At 30.8% G+C, this 25,966-nt stretch overlaps 1 protein-coding gene across 1 annotated transcript; it reads left to right on the forward strand.

Moving 5' to 3' along the window:
- Window positions 1-75: 75 nt before the first annotated feature.
- LOC111037825 (disheveled-associated activator of morphogenesis 1) lies at window positions 76-25,966 on the forward strand. Its single transcript, XM_022320601.1, has 15 exons — window positions 76-425; window positions 11,934-12,032; window positions 17,165-17,290; window positions 19,996-20,094; window positions 20,164-20,436; window positions 21,353-21,832; window positions 21,899-22,016; window positions 22,079-22,211; window positions 22,273-22,399; window positions 22,637-23,197; window positions 23,261-23,559; window positions 24,356-24,659; window positions 24,876-25,130; window positions 25,208-25,378; window positions 25,470-25,966. Exons 1-15 carry the CDS (start codon window positions 408-410, stop codon window positions 25,731-25,733), a joined length of 3,327 nt encoding a protein of 1,108 aa, XP_022176293.1. The 5' UTR covers window positions 76-407; the 3' UTR covers window positions 25,734-25,966.

The raw sequence follows: 25,966 nt of genomic DNA on the forward strand, positions 1-25,966 counted from the left end.
GGCAGACGGCTTGCGCGTGTCTCGGAACGCGTGTAACCGCCGCCGACGAACCGCGAACCGATCGCACTATCGTCTATCGCAGTCAGTCGAGCGTGGCATGCCCAACCGGTTGTGTTTGCCGGCACATTATTGCGACGACTGCGAAGACGTACAGTTCCGTTTTGATTATCGTTCGAGAGACGGTTTCGTGCGCTCGCGTTAATTTACGACATTTAAACAACAATAATAACACTCGAATATTATACATTTATTTTTCTTTTCCCCATCTCGTCCATTCGCTCACAATATATTTAACGAATTTCCACCTCCGTATCTCTTCTTCGACCGATTTCCATCGTGCAAATCCTGTAGACGCGCGTGTCACGCGCCCGGTGCAATCTGCCCGACGACGATCTTAAGCCATACCGATGAAGCTGATAAAACTGGTAAGCGTTGTTGTCCATACTTGGGTAAAACCCATAATTCGGCATGCCCCGACAATAACCACGCATGTCGTCTACTACCCAAAACGAACAATTACACGATACAGTGTGTGGACCCTGGCCGCGACAATCGCTCAAAATTCCTCGTGGGGCGAGACTGGGGGGAGTCCCTCATAATAGTTTTAGAAAAACTTAATAGGTGTTAGACGAAAAATTATCTATAATATAATATCAAGTATACAGGAATCGTTCACAATAAACCATTTTAAGGGAATTAAAGAAGACCACCCGCCAATATTATAGTTTCGTACTGACGCCATTGACAAAAAGTCATAACATATTACACAGTTCCGCCGACATTATATGTTTGCACACCACACCGGAAAAGAGAAATACTAATAATACTATCTCGACGTGTGTGGTAGTGCTGTTTTTTCAGTAATATAATCGCTTTAAATAATATATGTGTATGTAATATATATATATATATTGCCAGTTATGTGATTTTTTCAGTTGACTACTCGAGCGCTAACGACAACGTATCGTATTCGATTTTATTGGTTTCCGTTTGGTTTTTTTTCTATGTTTTATATCTCTTCACTTTACGATGGTGGTCTTTTACAATTAATCTAACACAATATCCAATAGCCTATTTTTACTAATCCTGTTGGCTGTAGGTACCTAACATAATTGTATGTAATAACTAATAATTTAATATTATATTATAATATGTATTTATTATTTCTGATTATTCAAACTTAACTAGTGTCTACTACCAAGTGGCTAGTGAACCGTCAAACTCATCGATGACGTACATAATTTACGTTTATTATTTTTAAATCTAGCCAGGAAAAACACAGTCATCGATAACACCGTTTTACGATACTGATTATATTTATCTGTTCGTGGTTCGATTTTTATGTCTTCGCGCAGGCTGCAGTTTAAAAAGCAAATAATATATTATTTATAAATAATACTATAATAGTTTAATAAAGTAAAGGTAGGTAATAGGTATTATGGTATAAATATTTATGTATGTAGTATACTACCGGTAATAAAGCAGCATTAATTACACCGATACGACTTTCATTCGATGTATATTACATTTTTTTGACCATCGTAAAACGTTTTTGACGCTATAAAACTGCCTCGATCAATATTATGAAGTCAATATTCCTGTGTGTTACGTATGATACGTTTATAAAATCACTCCGAACTATTGATAATCGTAATCATAATCCCAGTCATTGACTCTAAAAATCGGTCTGTTTCATTTCTCGGCGTATCTTTTTTGTGCTTTTTCACTTAAAAGTAGCAAAAAAACATTGTTCATATATTGTATAACATTACAGTATTACGTACGGTAGCTGGCACTCTTCTTAATCAATATTTTTGTAGGGCCACATTAGGGTTCCCGGAAGTGTTCAACCATCAAAATTATAATGATTGTACCTTTACATTTTACATATTTAACCTAAGATATAGTACTAAAAAAACAATAAATTATAAAAATACAAAATATGATTCACGATGAAATACGATTTTTTTTCGAAAACAATTTTCTTGGTTGAAAAAATATTTATCCGTTGGCATTTATGTATTTTATAAATAATTTATTTTTAATATTTATATTGGTTTTATATATAAATCTAATCGTTCTATGAAATTTTATATTCTAATATACTCTTTTTTTTATATATTTAGAACTTCAGCTTACAACTGTTATAGTTCGACAATTACAATTAATACAGGTGCCGTATATAAAATCGAGTAAATTAGTTATGGTTAATTATCCTAATACACCTCATTACAGTATATAGTATAGTAGCCTCCTATGCGTAGGGCATGAATTGTATGATTGAAAATTTGACTGTCATATCATAAAATTATAATAGTTGGAAACGACTAATAGAATCATTTCCAGATGATTAATTTGTTTCTAATTTAGATATTTAAAAATGATGTATAATTTTATTGTCCAAGTAAAGTTGATTTTTTTTTAATAAGCTTCCACATGTATGAATTTATAATATTTAATTTCTGTTGAATAACCTGTTGGTGTTTATCAATATCAGCATTTTTCAAACAACCAATGAATCATTGTTTCTGACGTTTCATTGCATATATTATATATATCAAATAAATATATATTTCATATTTTATAATTTATAACACATGACACAATGACTGACTTAGCTACTGTGTATTCAATTAACAATAGTTATTTACCTATATACCTACTATTTAATAACTTTACTTAAATACATTATTCTGACATATGTTGCCGATTGTAATTATTTTGTTTGCAGTGTATTGTGTATGCAATATGTAGGTACACAGATTATTTTGTCAAATGAGCTTAACTTGTTATTTTATGTAAGTACCTATCTTATAATTTTATCATTTTGATTCAAAAATTATTTAAACTTTTTCTTTTGATATAGGTACCTATTTAATAATTTATTATTATTATGAATATTAAGTAGACTTTATTACGTGATTTAGTATAATGAGAAAGAAAGAAAATTATGTTAAATGGAAGCGAAAGGGATTAATAACTACTTATAACTATTTTATATTTACCAATTATACACGCTAGAATGTTAGATTGAAATCAAAATATATAAAATATGCACTATGGTTTATGAACATCGAACATTATAGGTACCTAATGTTATGTATTAATTGTTTATAAGCTACCTATAATATTTTAGTCTATGATTATATTCAACCTACTGATTTTTTTTCTCATTGATTTTCCTATTCATTACTCAATATGTGATGTAAGTATAATGAATTTTACGTTTACTGAAGTCTTCCGAATCCCAACCGTTTACATATTTATATGTGTTTGTATGTTTGAAGGTAATAAGTAATTAACTAATAGGTATTATATACAATATTCATATATTAGTGAATTAGCTTAAAATTAACTAGGTATAGTTCGATAGATCCAGATATTATTAATTAATAATAGTTAATATGTTAATCTTTTTTTTAAAACTGATGTTTCTCATGGTGATAATGCGTATTATGGGAGTGTGTGTGCTCATTTTTCAAAAAATGGCTCTCATCGTTTTATAAATTAAAACACAAAAACTGTGCTGTTGTCTGACAGCTATTAAACCATATCAATTGATTATTATATCGTAGTATGTGTATAATTGAAAACAGTCAGTACAATTTTTAAATGACACTATAATTATATTATATTTTAAAAGCACTCACCGATAGCATACGTATATAAAATAAAAATTATTATTTATTAGAGCTGATGTTCGGTATCTAATAATTTTCATCATATTGAATTTTTTTCACTCGTGCAAAGCAAGACACTTAACAACGTGTATATAAAAACTGGTACTATTGTCCAATATGTCTTGGGTACTTTACCTGTTCTTTAGAATGTAATATAATTTAATAATATATAAATATCGTAGACATACTACATCACGATATATTAAATGATTACTTTTATATATTCGAAAAAATATTGGGGTTTATGGTTTTGTTTGTAACGTGAAACATATCAATATTATAATAACATGATGCGCGTGTTCGTCACTTGACATCGATTTAATAATGGTTTATTATAAATTAGCTACTTATTATATTTTCCGAGGGCAAAATAAACACTAATATATCTTATATTTTTGTAAGCTTAAAATGCTTACTACGACTTCTGGAAAATATTAGTCATCTGGCGGAAGACCAATAATGTAATTTAATAATAATAGTAATATACTAACTATGTCCATTATTGTTTTAATCGGAGCGAAAATAAAACGTATAAGGAAAAATTGCAAAGATACGCTAGCAATCAGGTTTTCCGATCATCCAATTAAGCTATTCGGTGAACCGTTAACCTAGTGACCAGTAGACTATTATGTGAATATACAGGGTAATTCACCAAGCATACTCATCTCCATTTTGCCTTTAATATTGCGTTTATTAAAAATGTGTGATTTTTAGAATTTTTAAGTATACTTATATGGATCATATTTTCAAATACTTGGATTTTTATGCCATTTAAAGAGTGTTCAGTGGCTATATAAACTGTTCTATTTTAATTATTAACAATTTTTTTCTGTAACTTATCAAGCAACAGTTTTTTTAAATACAAATTCAAATATTAAACATTGCGTAGGTACTATTATAGGCTTACAATCAGACAACATAGGGGCTATGATAATTTGAAAATTATAGTAAGTACCTAATTAATATATAAATTCATTTAAATCTTATAATTTGTAAAAGTTATCCGAGCTTAATAAGCACCAATAATTTATAATTTTTTTAAAACTTATAAGAAAGACTATTATCCCTAATATACAAGTGTAATAACTTAGAAACTAATTGTTCAAATTTTGATTTAGACATGTCAACATTTTCAAAAAATTCCTCCGAGTAATAACTTTCGACAAAAAGGATTATTTAAGAAGTTTGTATTGCGACAGGAATTAAAGAGATTTAAATGATATAAAAATATTAATGTTCGAATATAATTATGGAGTTTTCAGACTTCGGCGTTATTAAATATTGCGAAAATCAGAATTTTAAGAAATATATAGGTATTATTAATTGAGAAAACGGGGGCGAGCATGCTTTGATGAATCACCCTGTATATACCATGTAATAGGTCTACTGCTATACCGTTTATTTTTTAGAATACCGCAGACGTGGTAGGAGGCGTATATACGTATTATATAGGTACAGCGTTTGGCGCTTATTTTAATGGACCGTACAAATCGTAGCGTCACAGTGGTTAAAATTGTAACGATAAAGAAAATCGCCGCGAAAAGAAAAAAAGAATGATAAATGGCAAAAAAATTCCCGAACCGAAAATTGCCGTCTAAAACATAATCTAACAATTTAGTTACCCATTCGATATTGCCGTTATTATAAAAAATAAAAATAATAATAAAAGTAATTGTAATGTTAACGTCTATATAGCAGTAGCCCCATGTAGATAATATTATAATAATAAACTTAGCATCGTGGGCGTTATACACATAAAAGAGAAAATATACTCTATCGCGGAACCCGATTGAAACATACAGACGAAACAATAATAATAATATTATTGTAAACAGTACGCGCGTGCTTAGGTGGTTAACCGAATACTAATAAAACGGCCGGGCCGAAAATTCGAGAAAAAACGACGTTTAATTGATATTCCGGTGTGTACTCTGACACGGATATAAATTAATATTATACTTTTGCCGAACTCTTATATCCATCTATCTATATATATATATATATATATATATGTATACTGTACTATATAGATACTGCATTGACGACCACACATACACGTGGAACGTCGTACAATATTATATTAATAATTAATATTATTATTGTTTATCGGTGACGATGACCCGGAACGTCTTTGCCTGAAGGTTAATAATGAGTAGCCATGGTCCTGCGGATTAGGGGGTGTACGGTTTTTAAAGTCATTGCAAGAGTCAAAATTTGGGGGAGTCTAAGACTTTGATCCCGAATTCCCATCAAAAAATGTGCATGCGTACATGTATGATACTAAACTGAATATATGTATTAAAATATACAAAAATATTCCAAGCAAGCATTTTAAGCCGTGTAATAAATGTAGGGCTTTAAGTCTGTATATTTGGTGGGAATTAGCTCTTCTATAGTTGAACCAATGGTTATATCATGGTGTAAATCGTCTGCTATAAGACTGAAATGAAGAAAATTTCCCGCATATTATGGTGACGCTGCAGATGTGTATATTATCATAATATAATATGACCCAAACAATTTCTGATCGATAGTAATACAAATAATCGAGTTTCCCAATAGGACGCGGAAATGGATTTACTAGGTTAATGTCATCTGAAAATGCAACTGGACTTAAACCTATTATATGTATTATGTACCACCAATGGCTAACCGGACACTGCAACGATCGAGGTGTCTGGCCGTGTCCCGTCTATATAGTATCGTACATTGACGCTATCAAAATCGTGTTAGGTATACAGAAAAACAAAAAATAAATAAACTCCCATGACGTAATTAATAATTATGTACCTATCTATACACTGTGCACGAGGCCCGCGTTTTAATATCGTCGTACTGGGTACCCACACAATACGGGCTTTCCATGTTTTAAACATCTGTTATTGTTTTTATATTTCTCGTCGCGTCGGCAAGTAGTTACTGATGTAGGAACTATAATAGGTATAAGTGCGACAAAGAAGCGTAACTCATTTATTATTATTTGTTTTTTTTTTCGTCGGTGAAAGCGAATATTTTGTGTTTTGGGTATTCTCCCTTATTAGGTACCTCTATAAAGTAATAATAATGATAGTAATATTTCCACGATGTCTCGTTTTGCTAATTAGTTATACAAAAGACTGTATTATAATTCGTTAATGAAATTTAAAAACAATTCGTATCGAATTTCGTTTGGTTTTATTTGATAAAAGTGTTGTGAATATTTTTTTTCAACAGGAAAGCTAGTGTGTACGGTTGACCTTCGATTTGTGTTTCAACAAAGTTAATTTTCTGCATGTATAACAATAAAACAGATGATATCGAACTATAATTATATGGGTATAGTCGGGGGTATAATAATATAGAATACGTAGGTACTGTGGTCAACTTTTTTTTATTCATTTTTAATAATTCCGGTTTACCATTTCGTACGTTTGGTGCTAAAATACGTGCATTTATTTTGCGTTCGATATTTTTTTTTCAGCACATTAAAATCGTATAGGTATCAAAATTTGTCAGTTAAAATATTTTTTTTGCTATCCGTATTACGTATATACAACATTAAACACAGTTAGTATTCGCCTATTATTATTTGACGTCCATACACTTTGTATAGTAGGTATATTGCAGTATAATTATTTTAGGTATTCTATATTATGTAATAGTATATGTGTCTATCATGTTTTATATGTTGTATATAGTTTTAATAAAAAATATATAATTTACGGAAATAATTCGCCGTTTTTAATGTATAAAAACCCTTGTCAAATATATACGTGCTATGCGAAATGATCAAGGTAAGCCACATGGGTACATTATTGTTCTTGGCAATACCTCCTATAACAGCTTGCATTGCCATTTCAAATCGAGATAATAAATTATAGGAAATCATAAAAACTTATTGAGGTTTGCCGTTTGACTACAATTTTCTAGGAATGTCGTTCGCCCTATATAGAAGTGTTTTCGTTTGTGCAATGATATTCGATTTTGGATTAATAATATATTTTTATATAGTTTCGCACAGGAAAATATTATTAAATGATGTTTTGAAATTTATGTTTAAAAAAAATGCCTTACGTGAAGCACGCGGCTTCTGTATTCGCTGACCGCTGTAATTGCATAACACAATTTTAAATCCCTCTGTTATATTATTTACTTATCTACGTAATTATAGTTTTATAAGGGATGACAAAAAACATCGGATCGTTAATAATTAAATGTAGGTAGACCTTTCCGGTGGATATAATATTTTTAATTCATACAGATTTTTTGTTGTATTGGTCGAATTTCGACTTTTTAATATAAATTTTAAGCTTTTCAGCACTAAACAAAATATCATCATAATTATGTAAAGCATTGGGTACCTATACAATTTGATATTTGATCATAAATCGATTTTAGCCGTAATTTTATTCGCTTACGAATATTTGCAACCAGAACTTATTATTTTCTATGATTCAAATGGGTCTGGTCCTGTTTGCTGTCAATACCAGCTGTACTGCTGCTGCCAAACCGTATGTATGCCGCGTGCGTATGATTTAGTAATATAGTTTCTTAAATGAGGATATTTTCAACATAATATTGTACATCATATTTAATATTTTAGGCGTTATCCTGTAACGTTCAGAATATATTATTTTTATTGTTCGAGTTAAATATGAGTCAAAAGTACAAAATCAACAATTGGCCTAGTAAAGTGTAAAAATACGTGACGAGTATTCTAGTCTTTCAACGAATTGACATGATTTTTCTCTTCAAATATACCTATCCGGCCCATTTAATTCCAAAAACCTTACGTGCTTCAGTGTTATATGAGTAAGTATGTTCAGTGTTCACACGTGTATCGGTTTGATAAATAATATCATTATTTACACCAAGTGGGTCAGTGGCATGAAATGACGTTCATTTTTTTTCAAATCCAAAACAAAATATCGGTACGAGTCTTCCAAATATAGTCCTGCTCATCAGCGTTTAAAACAATACCAGTTAAATACTTAAGAACATACCTTGTTGTACACGCGCTGACCTGCAGGCAAATAATGCATATTTTAATTATATTATACTCATTATTACATTTTTTAAATTTATTAAATTTATTTATTATGGATTTTAGTTCAAATAAAATTCCCATAGCTGCTGGTTATACGATGTACATTATTAATGACAATAATTTATAAGTTTTTTCGCATAAAAAAAAAAAATAATAATAAAAAATACAAGTAGGACTAACACCACAGTAATATGCAAACCTATTAAAGTGATAAAATATTATTATAAAAAGTAAATTTTTGGTTATAAAAAATGTTTGCAACGACACTTATATAATAATAATATGGACCGCAGTTCCTGGACGTAATATAAGAACGCGACGTCTTGTTTCTCAATACTTGATATTTTACTCCACACATTACAAAAACAATTTATTTTTTCGGCGGCGATTCTTGTTCTATAAAATACCGATTGCCGATTTTATTTCGTTTATTACAGAATAGGTAATAATAATATGTAATACGCACACGGTGTATCCATTTACTCGTATGGAAAATACGTCTCGACACATATTATATATTATTATTATGTATAAATTATTTATTATATTACACACACACGACACACACGCTGCAGAGTTGTCGCAAACTCACAAACGCGCTTAAGACTTAGGCGTAGGTATTCGGTTTCCATGTATTTGTCAAACGTCACGTGCCTATACCGCAGTCTAGTACATAAGTATATAATATACTTACTGTTATGCAAATATTATCTTTTATACCACTGTTGCTGTAGTCGCAGGTTAGAAAACAGATATTATAATATTAAGCTTGTTGCATCAACTTGCACGGCGTTTAGACTTCATATTATTATATTACCTATACCTATATACTTTCACATTCCTTCGCTCATTATACTTCCCGGTATGAATAATACTAATATTAATATATATAAACAAATTTGGCGCAACTTGTTTCCGCTTGGCGTCTGGAGGTCAATAACGGCGGCCACCGCCCGCAACCCGTGTACAAATATAAAAATAATAGTAATAAATTTTCGTATACCATGGTATAATATATAAGCGCATAATATTATGCGATCACCCGCGGTCGGTCTATCGACCACGTGCGGAGCGCGCGTTTAATCGTCGCATTATGTAAAAGAAAGAAAAAAAAATACAACTAATCTATCTCGCCGTCAATCGCATTTAAATGAAAACGCTTCGATCCACTGCGCAACGTCGTCATATGTAGGTATTATTGTTATTATTATTATTTTTTTATAGTACCCAGACATATAGGTACTATTGTTGTTTCGAACGATAGATCGCGCACGCCGTGAAGACGGAAAAATATCGTCCGTGCAAGGTTGCCCACATCTCGACGCCTCCCCACGCCTCCGGTGCAGTACAATAATAATTGATCGGTTTCGTTTTTTGGTTTTGTTTTTTTTTTTACGAATATTGTCGTTTTGTACTTTGGTCGGAATGATGATGATTGATGTCAAGCGTATGTCGGCGCGGTCTGCGGGCTGCTACATATGTATATGTATATAACATCGTGTACTTGCGGCAAGGCTGCATTCTTTGAAAGTGAAAACCGGCGCGTGGTTCATGTCTAATATCGTATACCAGATGATAGGTACAGTCGACGACTTGGACGACGATGATGATCGACTTCTTCGTATATTAAGCGAGCTGGCTACGCGTGATTTATACGGTCGGAGAAAAATTGAAGTGAGAGAGAAAAAAAAAACATCAGCGGCTGACATTATTCACGGTATTTTTTTTTCTATCTCCGAATGTATAAATCTTTCTATGATAGAGAAATTAGATGGACTACCTGTTATATAATGTGTATATATATTATACATTTATTATATAGCTGGTCGGTATATAATATAAGTGCCTCGTGTAATGTAATTCGATTAGCGGGCGAACAAAACCCGAAGGCCGAAAGCACTTAGATTCAATAATTCGAACACCGCGTATAGCTGATACACTCGGCGTTATCTGCATTGGAGGATCCCGAGGAGAAAATATCACCCCCGTTGTCATTGCTATCCTTCCTTAATTTTCTATTTTTTACCTTTATTAATTTTGTAATTAATAAATCAAGTTTAGTATCCTTAGGAGGCATGTATAATACATAAGTACTAATTTAAGCATTTTCTTCAAATATATGCTGTAGGTAAAGTTATATTTTAATAGTGGCGACTGGACATAATGGGAGATCCTACAGTAAAATTTGTAATAAAACTTTGTCCCTTTGAATTCTAACTCAGGATTAATACGCCACAGACGTATAATACATAATAAATAAACAATTTTCATTTTAGCTGCAGGTGCATGTGTAAGACCATATTACGATGTATATTAGGTATACCTTGGAGTGATCTATCGAGTATTATCGACCCCTTTATTATTTAACGATGCATTTTAAGTCATTCAAATTCTGACTTGTAATTTGTAAACGTATACTTAAAGACCAGACTTAGGTTTTGTGCACCATTTAACTTCCAACCACTGTCACCGCCTGTAGCGCTACTAATCAGTGGCTGTGGTTGTGTGTGAATGTGAAACCATCCACAAGTCTTAGTGTTTTTTCACATGCTAAGAAGCGCTGCTGAGGTGCTGCGTGTTATAAAGGAGCCTTCCAATATTTGCAACGGGTTATAATTTCAGAAATATCATTAAGTATGCCTACGACATTTTCAATAATTAAGCGCAACTGCAGGATGGTTGAATTCGATGATAATAACTGCATGATAAAAACGCGAGCACATTAATTAAAATACCTCTGTAATTGCTGTATATAGTTATAATCCCGTAGGTACGATAGCTGATATCGAACGAAATTAGTTGAGAAAAATAAATCAAGTGGTTTATTATGATTGATATTATAAGTACTTTTAAAACATCTGCTGAACCAACTGCATTATGAACTTATAATATAGTATGTATATAAGTTATTATAAACAACAACTGCATAGATTATAAAAATCGGGTTTATTAAAAATTGAAAACGAAAATTATTATATTATTATAATAATGTTACACTATGTTTTACTAGCATTAATGTAGGCGATAGCCGGTGGCTAGGAATGCTATAAAATCGATTTGCTCACATCGAGTCGGTGTCGTGGAGGGAACCGGAAGGTTCCCCTAACGGAATGTTTCTCCTATGCATAATATATTATAAGAATACACCTTATTGTGCTGCTGTGATATCCTTATGAAATTATCATATTATTATTTTAACAGAAAACATTTTTTTATTCGCGTTTCAGACTGTACCCCGCTCTATGGCGGGTTTGGCAGAGAGACTATCGGGAATGATGCCTACGCCCAGCGTACGGGGAAGAAAGGGCTGGTGCGGCTGCCTCAAGGTAAATATAATAATTATAACGATAATTTAATAATCATATTCATTAAATATATTTATAGAGTATAGTATATTGGTCACTGTATCAATTTCATATTACGTTTAGTTATCGCAGCGTTGTTATAATTTATAAACGATATTCACTCACTGTGTACGCTCTTAAAAGTACCTGCATTAAAATATGCGTCGTGACGTCGTGTTACAACACGGCTGTGGACGATAACATTATTTATCATTAATACATAAACTTATAAATACTCTGTAACATTACGTAGGTATATATCGTATAAAAAAAAATACATAATAATATATACGTGATATATATACATGGCGCTAACTGCTACACCGTGACGATTCCGTGTTCTGAGCCTGTCGTCAAGGGCGGATTATATTATCATCGTAATTATCTAAGTCTGTTTAAGTCGTTGAAAGGACAAACCGCAGTGTCGATTGAAACCGCAGTGAAAATGATTTTAATTGACATCGCAGTAGGACGTCGTAATAATAATAATATAATAACAACGCTGTCGAGTGTCAAGTGTCAGCACTACACTAAAAAAAGTCGGTTTTAATGATAACTTCTGGTTATTTGACCGGTCCAGATTCCTTGTTTGGATTCATATCAACAGTGAAAATAAAAGTAATAACGTCAGATTTGTTGAAACATTTTGACTCGAGAAAAATATAAGCCCAGAATGCCTCCAATTATATGATAGTAGGACTCGAGATGTGTCATGTTGACGACTATACATGGGATAATAATATTATTATCATACATAGACACACCTACGCGATGGTCGATATCTTTGGTTTAATGTATTTGAAGTTATATTATAGTAATAATAATTTAAATATTTTAAGACAAACAACAAGCGTAGTATTATCGAGACCGGACGATTTGATGAGAAAACACGTATGCACGATGTATAATATACCCAAGATACCTTACAGTTCAAAAGATCAATCAAACGGCTACGTTTAAATAATAGCTGCTATACTAATGCCGCAGTTATGTGTGGTAGCGATTAGTTATATAGAAACAGTCAAGACATTCCGTATATGGACAGTGTGCATTGGATGCGATATTGTAATGCAATAGAGAGGTCCCTTAGTCGCTGCAACCTTGACTTATTACTTTATAATAATATATTATACTTTATAGGCATATAGAAGTTAAATGGTAGTATATAGTGACGGACGGACTTACTGCGTGTTCCGCTGTTAAATTAATAATAATATTATTATTATTTTTGACGTCTTCGGTCGTTAATTATTTTTCCAGATTACCTTAACCCTAAGTACCTATATATAGTTGGGCGATAGTTATTATATTGAAAGAGTACCTACAGTAACGTCGTCGCCGTCGTCGTTGATTCCTACTTTTCATGTTTTCCACATGTGCCCCGCCGCATTCTTATTATACTTGTGATAAATCATACCCATTATAGTTATTACTATATTGTGTAATAATAGAGAATCGCATGTATGATATATTATTATAGCAAAGGCATTCTTTGAGATAACAAACGCGCATAAGATAACAGACGCAGTAATTTTTTTTTCCCCTATAATACGAGGAAACATTTACAGTATTTTACAAGCCGCAATTAATGCCGGAATGCCAATAATTATCGATTATACGATTAGGTCTCCTAGAAAATGTCTATGCGGCTGTCATTAAAAACGCATATAATTGAATGTTTTTAACAACAGTATATAATTTATCACTTTAATATATTAGCCATTCGGCAAAGTTGCCACTCGCTAGACTCGAGTTACAAAATATCAGTTTACTCTGAGAAAATTACTTACGGCATTCGAACAAATGTTTAAAAAAAAAAACAAACAAATACTAACTTGTAGGTGATCAAGAATAAATTATAAATTTGAAGCCTGCAGGAACATCTGGCTTGGAAGTTTAAAATGTTATTACTGCTTGCAATTATATATAGCTCACCATCAAATAAATATGTTTACTCTTTTTAAAATTAATAATTTGTCGGTGTATAGAAATAAAGCTCGAAATCGTGTTTTTATTTATTACTGTTATTTTATTGAGTTTTTTTAAAACTTCTTTAAATGTATTATTTTAAGATATTGATATTGTATACTATATTTCATATGTAACTGTATAATAAGTGATATAACAGTATATAACACTGAAACGCATTTATTGGTAACTACACAATAATATAGAATATTATACACTTAGTTCTATATGACTAAATACCAAACAATTGCATAACATTCAACACATTTATTGATAGAATACTTTGATTTCAACTAGAATAACAACTTTTTTTAAACATGTTATATTGTTTATTATAAATTATAATTTAAACTCACATTCGTTTAAGTTAAGTTGTATACTTTGTGAAAAAATTAAATTTATTATATAATACTTACAAAAACAATAAGTTATTGATTTTTTTTAAATATTTCAGTCTAAAACTGTTTATTATTATTATGAAATTAGCAATGTTTTAGCTATTTATTTCGATACTTTGTTATAGTCGAATAAACATCTAAAAAAAGAATTTCCTAACAGTGTTAGAAATAAATAGAAACAAGTTTGTGTAATCTAACACATTAAACGTATAAAGTTAACTATTAGGCTAACATAAAACATTGGAACATAAGTAAGAAGAGAAGGGAAATTAAATTAAAAGCTCTAGACAGTATACAGCTAAATAACAAGGCAGTTGAATTAATTAAGGAAAGCATAATGATGAGGGCTATTTAGCATTGTATCTAATGGCATCGTAAGGAAAACGACTTCCCAGACATCAATGGAAAGATTCGAAATCGCAAATATATTATTATCTTCAGTGTGCCGTGAGCAGAGGGGAGAGTCGTTAAGACCAAGTTTACAGGAATGATAAGGATGAAGATTATGATTGAATCTTAGGCAAGATAAGTACAAAAGTTACAACTGCGATTATAGGATTAATTAGGCAATTAAAAACTAACCTCATCTGCTGAGCATCACTTAGTTTATTTGACGTTGTTAAATTTATATTTTAGCTAACTATCGATAGTTGTTGAGATATGGTTACAAAACAATCTACTAATTAACAATTATTTCGTTTAGTCTAACATTGAACATCGCACATTTTTTTGGATTACCCGAGGCATAGAAATCTTTATTATAATAAAATCCTTTCGTAGTTTTTTCTCGATTATCCATTGTTCGCAAACTCAATAATTAAATTTCAGGAAGTCTCAGTTTCGCCAATCGTGTACAATATCTGAACACGTGACCCCCGGTCAAGCATACGTGGTAAACATATTTAATAAGCCATCTCGTATTAAATCCTCAATGGTTTTGTGTCCGACGACTGATGATTATGGTTATCGGAAACCCACTGTGCTGAAAGTGTGGAATTTTTAAAAAAATAACGTGCTGACCTAGCCCAAGTGCGTTTTCCTTGTTAAAAACAAATTTGCTGTAATTGGCAGCTCCAAGCTACAAACGTGCATAATCGTTTGGATTAATCGATGGAGCGGTCAGTGTTTATAATATTATTATGCTTTCTCCGATATGACTCATTTATTATCATTCTAAGTTCATACGAGTTTATACAAGTCTTTATATTTATATATATATATTCTTATACCTGTAGGGATATTGTCATTTGTTACTGTATACATATGTAATATAATATACTCGAGTACAAATAATTATTATGTAATAACTAATAAGTAATAACAAAAATATGTAATATAATATAGGAAAATTATAAAAGTATTGGAATTATTATTACTGCAAGACTGTGGAGAATAAAGTGCAGTAAAATAACGCCACAATGTAAAATTTTGTATATATTATCATTGTGTTATTTTGTATTCTTTGATTGTTTATGATATAATATTTCGTATTTTGTTCGCTTCAATAATAATGAACGATATGCCTATACCTAGTAGACGATGACGGTGAAGATACCTCGTTAAATCTCGGCAAGTGTTTTCGTCGTTTGGACCGCGACTTCTACGAATTGTATTGTCGGCGATGGTTATTAGTATTATTATTGAAATCGTATTTCTCTTCATTGTACAATGAAAAAAACATCGATCAAATTCAGATTACGTAACTCGTCATGTTTCAAGATCGTTACTGACGATGAAAAGTGTATAAAAGGATTACACATGAAAAATTAGAAAGTAGAAAGAATAGTACTCATCACCGACGTTTCGATTCTTAATTTTTTTTTATATATACCCATCTGTATAATAATGCGTCACGTGCGGTGCTTTAATTAAATTTGATAATATGATCTATCCGTATCTGTCTGACAGTTAGTGACCAATGGATATTATCTTTAGAACCTCTACAGATTTTTATACAGAGACGCACGTTTACTTTTATAATGCTTTATAATGAAGACTTTGATGTATTCGAAGTGGTTTGATCGTCTCAGAACAGAGTTTCATATCAATTTAATACATTATTATAGTTATTATATGTATTGGTGTATTATTATATTATTTTCAAGAAGTGAGCAATTTTCTTCCCGAACAATAAATTATCGATTTCGAATAATATTTAAGTTGTTTAATACGATAATACCTATATGTTTGAAATAAACATAACAATAAAAAAATAAAAAATAATACACTCTTAATACTCGAGGAGTAAACTCCTATAAGTTCGAGTCTTATCTGTTTTTAAGTTATAAGTTATACCTACCAACGCAGCGCCACATATTAGTTTAAATTGGTAAATAGCATTAGATAAGAGTACTGTTCGAAAACGGGTAACGGGTATGCTTGATTAAACATAACACTTTTGTAAGCTGTTGTTAAAATGTTTGAAATTACCTCAATCTTCACAAAGACTCAAAAGAGAATAAAATCTTTTTTGGTTAATAATATACTATATGTGTTATTATATTATAATGTATTACGGACTACAGTGCGTAAACGCTAAACGAATGTTATTTTTATTAAAATATTATTGTTAACCGTTAGGTACCTATAGTTATTGTTAAATGTTTATATACATAGCATTATAGCAAACAATTACAATAGAAACTATCAACACATAATATACAAATTACACATTTATAGATTATATTTGTATAATAAAATGCTTACCTTGTTATGATTGCATTACGAAATATTATGCGTATTTTCCAGGACGACGAGCCGCCGGAGATCACATACATCGTGGTCGACTCGGGTACTCTGACATTGCAAAAGATGACGCCCACCCTGCCCATGCCCGAAAAGCCCGAATTGGACAGACTGTTCGCCGAGTTGGTTGTAAGTATCTCGGATTTATAATAATATGCTGTACGAATTTAGATACCCCCTGTAATATATTGTGTGTAGTGCACTGCATAATATTGGGTATATATTTTTACATATAATCTAATAATAGTCTACGTCCACGTCGGGACCTTATTTGCCGCCCATAGTCGATTGGCTTGCAATACACGAGTAACTTTTTACAGGACACGTCCTGAAATATCGAGTGATTTTAGATTTAAAAACGACTTACCCATATCATTCCTACTCACCTGTTCTTGAATTTATTTCGGTAGTTAAAAATATTCATTTTTATAAACCATTTATAGACGTACATTTAAAACCTTAGATCATATACTATGGATGGAGCCACAGAGTATTACTAGTATATCAATACAAAAAAAATGTTGCCGATATCAACGACGAATACCGGAATTAGGTGTTCGATGTACGCATGGGTAGCGCAACTTCTCGCATACTTATCCACAAATAATTTATTTTCAAATCATTTAGTACGGATAATTATGCAAGGGGTTACACCGCGCATGCGCACGTCGACCCCCCAAATTCGGAGACTCGTCGCTATATCGGCAACAAAATATTACACATGGGTCTATCCATAGTATATATTATGATCTAAGTTTAAGACACATTCTCGTTATCACGATTTGTATCATACCATTCGACTTTGTCAAATGAAGATTTTTTACTCTAATATTTCAATCGATTCCTAATTATAGTGTTATTATATAGGGTAACAGACATTGTTTGCGTACATTACTTATTAACATTCTACAATAATGATTCGTATAATATATTATTGTTATGTATAGTAAGTATAAGTTAATCAGTGAATATTATATAAGCCCTTATCGATTGTGTGTTTTTTTTTTTGGGAAGGGGGGTATATAGCGTACATATTCACTTCTCTAGTTTTATTTTAGATTATAGGTACTCTCTAAATGTACGATGATACTTTGATGTACGTATACGATATACCTGTCTCTTAGAATTTTTATTGACGAAAACAAAATATTCTATAATTTTTTATAATTTAGCATTTTTGGTATTTAGCAGATATCAGGTGATGATCAGAACAATATTTGGAGAACCAATAACCGTTCATGGTTAGGTACATACAGTATTTTATCCTTTTTCTGAATTGAAATTTCCAAAAATAGAAAATGTCATAAACATGGCATATGGTTTCTTACCTTCTACGTTTTTCTTCTTCTTCTTAACAGCTTAGCGGACCATGCAGATCCATCCATTCTACGTTTTTCATTGGATAATTTTGTTTTGATAAAGTTTTTACCATAGTTATTTACTTGCATGAAAAAGGTGTATACTCTGAAATATTTATAGCAATACATCAATTGTCATTTTAATAATCTCTGAAAATAACACTTATACTGCGAAACTGTTAAATGCATGATAGTCGATGGTCGTTCTCAAATCGTTTCGGTTGTCCAAAGAAACTTTTTTTTGGGGACGTTATATAATATATATTATGTTGTTGTCTTAAATAGGTAGAGAAAAATTATTAAAATAATAAAAGTTTGCAATAATTATATATATTATAAAAGTATCAATCGATCTCACGTCGAGAATCCGTCGTCCCCATCGTCGCTGTCGTATTTTTCATTTTTTTTCGGACGACGTGCATGAAAAATCGTCTCCGATATTACGCAACTATAATTTTTCACTTACATAACACGCACACGCTCAGAAATCATCGACTCGTCGTGCGATCGCATTCGACTCGCAGCATTGTTGTACAGTGAGAAACTCTCAAGGGAACTACGAAAGGACTTTTGGGACTAGTTTTTATGACCTATAAAATATTGACTGACCACACACACGATTTAATAACCGTCCTATTCGTGTTATGTAATTGTGTGATATTACTTATTGTTGGATATATATTGTATTGTTGAGTTTGTTGACCGGTCTTTATTTAATATTATAAATACGGGTTATTAGGTATTATTGTTGTTTTTGATCGCAAAAACGTGACCAAAAAATAAAAATCAGATAAATTTTCGGCTGTGTATATTGTTCATTATTGATTAAAAATTTACGATTTGTGCACTGTGAATTGCGAAGTGTTGGTATTACCATCGCATTTTTGTTGTTTTTATTATTATTTATTATTCCGTTGACACTTTTTTGTGTTAGTAAAGCAACTTAGTGCGTGTTTCCAATTGTTAGCGCAATAACGCCTTAATATATGAATAGTAAATATTATTTATATGGTACGATGAGTATGCGATTTTTCGATTTTCTCTATAGTGTTTTGATCAAATATATTTCAATGATTTCCCATGTGTTAGGAAAAACTACCAATAACAAATAACAGACAAAAAATATTGAATCTCTGTGCAAACACTACTGTTTTTTTTTTTAATTTAATGCTTTGGCTTTCACTTTCCTACCCGGATATTTAAAAAAAAAATTATTATTGGGTTCTTAATTTGGCTTTTTATAAGAAATGTAAATATTTTATTACAATCATTGTTATAATTCTATAATTTATTTGTTTGGAACAGTCAAGTTGTAAATTCTAATAAAAACTAGGTATTAAGTTTAACTACCTATCTAACATTATAATAAGTATAAATATCGACTTATATGATTAAAATCTCGCAAATAATTAATTATTTTATCATTTTATATCTATATGTTAATGTATGATAAATTTGTTATTATTTATATTATAGGAAGAACTTGATTTAACTGCTACTAATAAAGCAGCTATGCTGGAACTTCACGAAGAAAAGAAATGGCAAATTTATTGCAGTAAAAAAAAGATATTAGAGGTAAAATATATATTTAAAAGTTTGTCGATAAGATTTAATACTAATAATTAATATGATTGATTATCTTAGGATCAAGAAAATACAACAGATTTATCACAATCACCTGAAAATTACATTGAACGTATACAATCATTGAATGGAGATGAACAGGAAAACACCAAGTTATTTGATTCCCTAAAGACTGCTCTTCGTACTCAGCCTCATAGCTTTGTACTAAGATTTGTGCAAGCTGATGGATTAGTTACCCTGTTAGGAGTTTTGTCATCTATGAATTATGACACTCAGCAAGGAGCTATGCACACATCAATTATTGGATGTATTAAAGCCCTTATGAATAACTCTGTAAGTAATATTACTCTACTACAGTTTTTACACTTTAAACGTAATTGAATAGTATAGTATTATTATTATTTATAAGTTTTTTAGTATTTTTGCTTCAATAGTTTGATTTTTTTTATTGAAATTCATATTATAACTAACTTGTAATTTTTAAATCATCAATTATTATTTTATGAACCATATTTAGCTAACAGTTATTTATCATGTTTTCATGTAGGTAGTTATGAAATCATGTAAGGTTCTAATAAGTAGCAAATTAAAAATTATAAATATAAAAAATTATAATGCAATTGTAAAAAAGCTAATTTAGTAAAAAGGTGTTGTGATAATATACTATATAGAGCTAGTTAAACATTTTATTTTACAATCTAAAGTTAATTGTTTTACAAAACTCTTTGCATTACTTCAAATAATATTTAAATTTAGTTTAACTGAACACTTAAAATAGTGCTGGATAATTGTAATAAAATGTATAGATAACAAGGTCGTTCGACTGTACACTATTCTGCTATAATATTTTATGACAGCAACAAAATTTGTAAAAATAATGCTTTTAACTGAATCTTGTATTGATACAAATTTGAGAACACCATTGTCATATAGTCATGACTAGATGTTCAGGGATTTACTTATTATTTTACTCATTATTGAATGATTCATTTATAAGTGCTTTCATATTATGCAATTTTTTTCTAATTATATTTTCACTCTAAATAAATAACCATTATGTCATGAGTTTAGAGGTAATTTAAATTACTAAAAAAATTGTTTTTTAATATATCTTTTCAATATATTTTTTGATTCTTATAGGTATATAGAATAAAAAAATTAATAACCTAGTAAATTATAGTTGTAATTATGTAATAATAAGTACTCACATGAATACACATTATTAAATAGATCAATTTTATAATTTTAGACTGGAAGATCTCACGTACTAGCACATCCATCAGCTATTAGTACCATTGCTCGCAGTTTACTCACCGAAAATCCCCGTACTAAAGTTGCTGTGTTAGAAATTCTTGGCGCTTCCTGCTTAGTTCCAGGTGGCCATAAGAAAGTTCTTGATGCTATGACAGACTACAGGGAGTTCGCTCATGAACGTGCCAGATTCCAAGGCATTATTAATGATTTGGACAGAAACACTGGCATATATAGAGATGATTTGACAGTTAAAACAGCTATTATGTCATTTGTAAATGCTGTTTTAAGTTATGGACCAGGACAAGAAAGTTTAGAATTCAGATTGCATTTGAGATATGAATTTCTACAGTTGGGACTCAAGAATATTATTAATAAGTTAAGAGAACATGAGAATCAGACATTAGACAGACATATGGATTTCTTTGATATGGTTCGCAATGAAGATGAAAATGAACTTGCTAGAAAATTTGAACAGGTATAACATATATTGTGAACTTAAAAAACATGTTTAATTGATGCATTACTTGTATTATAATTACAGGAGCAAGTAGATACTCAAAGCGCTACTTCTATGTTTGACTTACTACGCAGAAAATTGAGCCATTCTCCAGCATATCCTCACTTCCTATCACTTTTTCAGCATTTTTTATTATTGCCCCGTAAGCAATCGAAAAATATACATATCAGATTTGTTAAAAATAATTGTATTTTAATATTATAGTTGAGTATGGAAGCCTTCCACAGCACTGGCTTTTGTTTGACCGTATTGTACAACAGATAACTCTTCAAACTGATGCTGGTGCTGATAACGATGTATCACCAATAAATATAAATGTCAAAGATATTATTCAACTGTATGTAATCTATTAGTCAAAAAAGTTTTTATTTTTATTTATACAAATTTTTTTGTTGCAGTTTGGCTAAAGAAGAAGAACTTGTTGCTGCAAAAAATAAAGCTGAAGAACTCGAAAAAGAAAATACGAGTATTTCTGCTTCACTCGCTAAAAAAGAACAAGAATTAGATTTAAGAAATCAAGAAAAAGTAAATATATATTATGTCTGACAAACATTTGCTGTAGGTCAATATAATAGTGATTAAAAAAAAAATACATAATTAATACACGATACTATAATATAATGAAAAAAAAAAAATAAAAATGGCTAAAGCTTTTAGACCAAAAACAATGATTACTATTTTAAGTGATTATAAATGGAAATAACTCGATTAAGTTGTTAGGATGGTTTTGTAAAATATTCTTAAATTTTGTTTAAACCTTAGGAAGATATGGAAGCTAGTATTTCAAGGATTAAAGAACGTTTGGAAAAAGAAATATCTATTCACTTGGAAACAAAACAAAAGATATCTGAACTCGAGGATACATCAAGTGAATTACAGCACAGGATTACTTATGAGCAGGCGGAGAGGAGAAAGCTAGAAGCAATGCTTACAAATGGAAGTTTACCAGATGATGCTAAAGTTAATTTTAGCGCACCTCCTATGCCTATTCCACCTCCACCACCACCACAACCAATAATTAAAAGTTGTGGTCCCGCTCCTCCCCCAGCACCACCACTACATATCCCTCAATCAAATCTTCCACCACCACCTGGTTGTCCCCCTCAATTAGTCGGCAGACAAAGATCAGTTGAAATTCCAAAACCATCTGCTCCGCTGAAATCCTTCAACTGGGCCAAGTTACCAGAAACTAAAGTTGCTGGCACCGTTTGGGCTGATATTGACGAAGGAAAAATGTATTCATCTATTGACCTTGAAACGGTTGATAAACTATTCTGTGCATACCAAAATCAAAAGCCAACAAATGGCACAACAACAGCTATTGTAAGTGAATTGTTGAATACTAAAAAAAGATAACTATATTAATAAAATAATTTATTTTTACAGAATGAAGGATCATCCGAAGATCTGAGACAAACTGGTAAAAATAAATCCAAAGTCTTATCTGTTATTGATGGCCGCAGGGCTCAAAATTGTACCATATTGTTGTCCAAATTGAAGATGTCGGATGAAGAAATCGCCAGAGTTATTCTGGATATGGACACTAAAGACGTTTTACCATTAGATATGGTTGAACAACTTCTAAAATTCACTCCAGGCCCAGATGAAGCAGCTTTGTTGGAAGAACATAGTTTTGATTTGGACAGTTTAGCCAGAGCTGATAGATTTTTATACGAGATTTCCAAGTTCGTAATAAAAATATATATTTGAGATTAATAGTCCTTTACTAATATTTCATGTTTAAAACACCTATTTTATGTTTCAAACATAAGTATAATAAATTGATTTAATGATAAGCTACTATAAAAGTCAATTACCTACTTCAATGCATTTTAAACTCTTTAATCATTAGACATAAAGTAAAATTATAGACGTTCTCAATAAAACTTATTTTTATAAATTTAATGTACAGCAAAAATGTCTATAAATTATTATCTGGTCTTATGTAATAATTTTTCTAAGTGAAAAATGTTCACACACATTAGCTTGTTAACTTTGTCTATGATGCTGATTGAATTTTATAAATAGTTATATCATTCAAATGTGTATTTTCAATAATTACAATAGTTAGTTAATAATTTATTATATCCATTTCTGCTTTGGAAATATACTTTTTATTTTTAAGGTTGGAGAATAGTGATTTAATAATAAATTTAAGGTATTTCATATTCTGTCTAGTTCTTTACGTCTTCTAAGATTTCAGACAAACATTTCAATGAGTGTTTACCTTTGGAGTGACAGTAAACAATTTAAATTGCACCTTATCTGTACTTCAGTAATACATAGTATCATAATTTAAAATAAAATATTCTGAATATTAAATACTAATATTTTGATTATTTTATTTAACAATGTTATATACTAGATAAATGTGCTCTAAATTCATAACTTTTCACACTTTAGACTCAAAAATTTTCTTATATGCAACCTTTTAGAAATTAAATATAATATCACATAAAATGTTGTCTTTGTTTCTTTTAGAATTGCACATTATGACCAACGTCTTCGTAGTCTAGTATACAAGAAGAAATTTATTACCTGGACCGGAGAAGTTGAAGGCAGAACCAAAATTGTTATGGAAGCTTCACGTGAAGTAGCTCGTTCTAGACGGTTAAGAAAATTATTGGAAATTGTACTAGCTCTTGGAAACTATATGAATAAAGGAGCCAGGGGCAATGCATGGGGTTTTCGCCTATCATCGTTAAACAGACTTACAGACACTAAGTCAAGTTCTGTTAGAGGCATAACGCTATTGCATTACATTGTTGATATGGCCGATAAGAAGGTAGTGTATATAAGTTCATGAATAATTAATATTATACATGACAGGATCATTGTATTAAAATAGTATGAGCATTTCTTGTACATATCTGTGCATTGAATGTAAATAGTTTACTGTTAATTATAATTTATAATCAATGGTATTAATTATAATTTTCATACCTTCCTTGTAATATTATATTTTAGACACAGTTATTTATTTATCTATTTATTTGAATAGTTCAAAGACATTTTATTATTGGAAGAAGACTTACCCCATGTAAGAGGAGCTTCAAAAGTAAGCTTGGCTGAACTTGAAAAAGACATGTCACAGTTAAGAAACAACCTGAAAGAAGTTGAACGAGAAATTGAGTTCCAAAGAGTACAACCTGCTGTACCAGGTGATATGTTCCTACCAGTAATGAAAGAATTTTTAACTACTGCTACGTGCAAATTTTCCGAGTTAGAAGACTTATTCCAAGATATGAAAACTAGAGTAAGTACTACCTGTCTAATTGTATTACAATATACATTTTAGGTACCTAAATCCTATTAAAATGTTTTATTTTATAGTTTGATAGAGCAGTCAGATTATTCGGAGAAGATAATTCTACAATCCAACCTGATGATTTCTTTGCCATTTTTGATTCATTCCTGACAGCTCTTTATGAAGCACGTCAAGATAACTCAAGTGTTAAAAAGAGACGTGAAGAAGAAGAAAAAAGGACAAGACAAGAAGTAGAGGTATGTGTTGTATTGATAAAGACCACTGAGTTAACTGAACATTAATGATATGTTAAATAAGTTAATAAATGAATGCAATTTTTTTTCATAGCTAAAGAAATTAACTCTTGATCGTAAAAACTGTAAAGATGGTGCCAGTGTTTTGTCAAATGGATCTGGTGGTCGTCAAGTTTCTATAAATGGTACATCTGGGGACAAAGCAGAATTTGATGATCTCATATCCGCCTTAAGGACGGGAGATGTGTTTGGTGAAGATAGTATGGCAAAAATTAAACGCAGTAGAAAATCCAGACATTCGCCTCCAGCCAGGGAACATAGCAGGGACAGAGTATTAAATGTTACTCGAAAAAAATAAATACATTTTAATTTAAATAATGTTTTTTATGTATTTATTGTTAATTAGATTATTTTAAAGATGACTTATTAGTAGTTCTTGCATTTTATTCTACTTTCTGTGATATACATTATGTCGTGTCCAAAATTTTGTGTATGACTACAAGTTCAACCTATTTGGCTTGCAAATACTCTCCTTCATCTTCTTGTGTAATTTTTCTTTTAAATTATGTTTTTTTTTTTACTAAGTTATTT

The sequence above is a fragment of the Myzus persicae genome, unplaced genomic scaffold (genome assembly GCF_001856785.1).
Source record: "Myzus persicae strain clone G006 unplaced genomic scaffold, MPER_G0061.0, whole genome shotgun sequence".
Taxonomy (NCBI): Eukaryota; Metazoa; Arthropoda; class Insecta; order Hemiptera; family Aphididae; genus Myzus; species Myzus persicae.

What these genes read in the sequence shown, in the direction of transcription:
- LOC111037825 (XM_022320601.1), top strand. An exon ending in AAGCCCTTATGAATAACTCT is followed by an intron (nt 20,437 to 21,352) that starts GTAAGTAATATT and finishes TTATAATTTTAG; the next exon opens with ACTGGAAGATCTCACGTACT. An exon ending in TTGATATGGCCGATAAGAAG is followed by an intron (nt 24,660 to 24,875) that starts GTAGTGTATATA and finishes TTATTTGAATAG; the next exon opens with TTCAAAGACATTTTATTATT.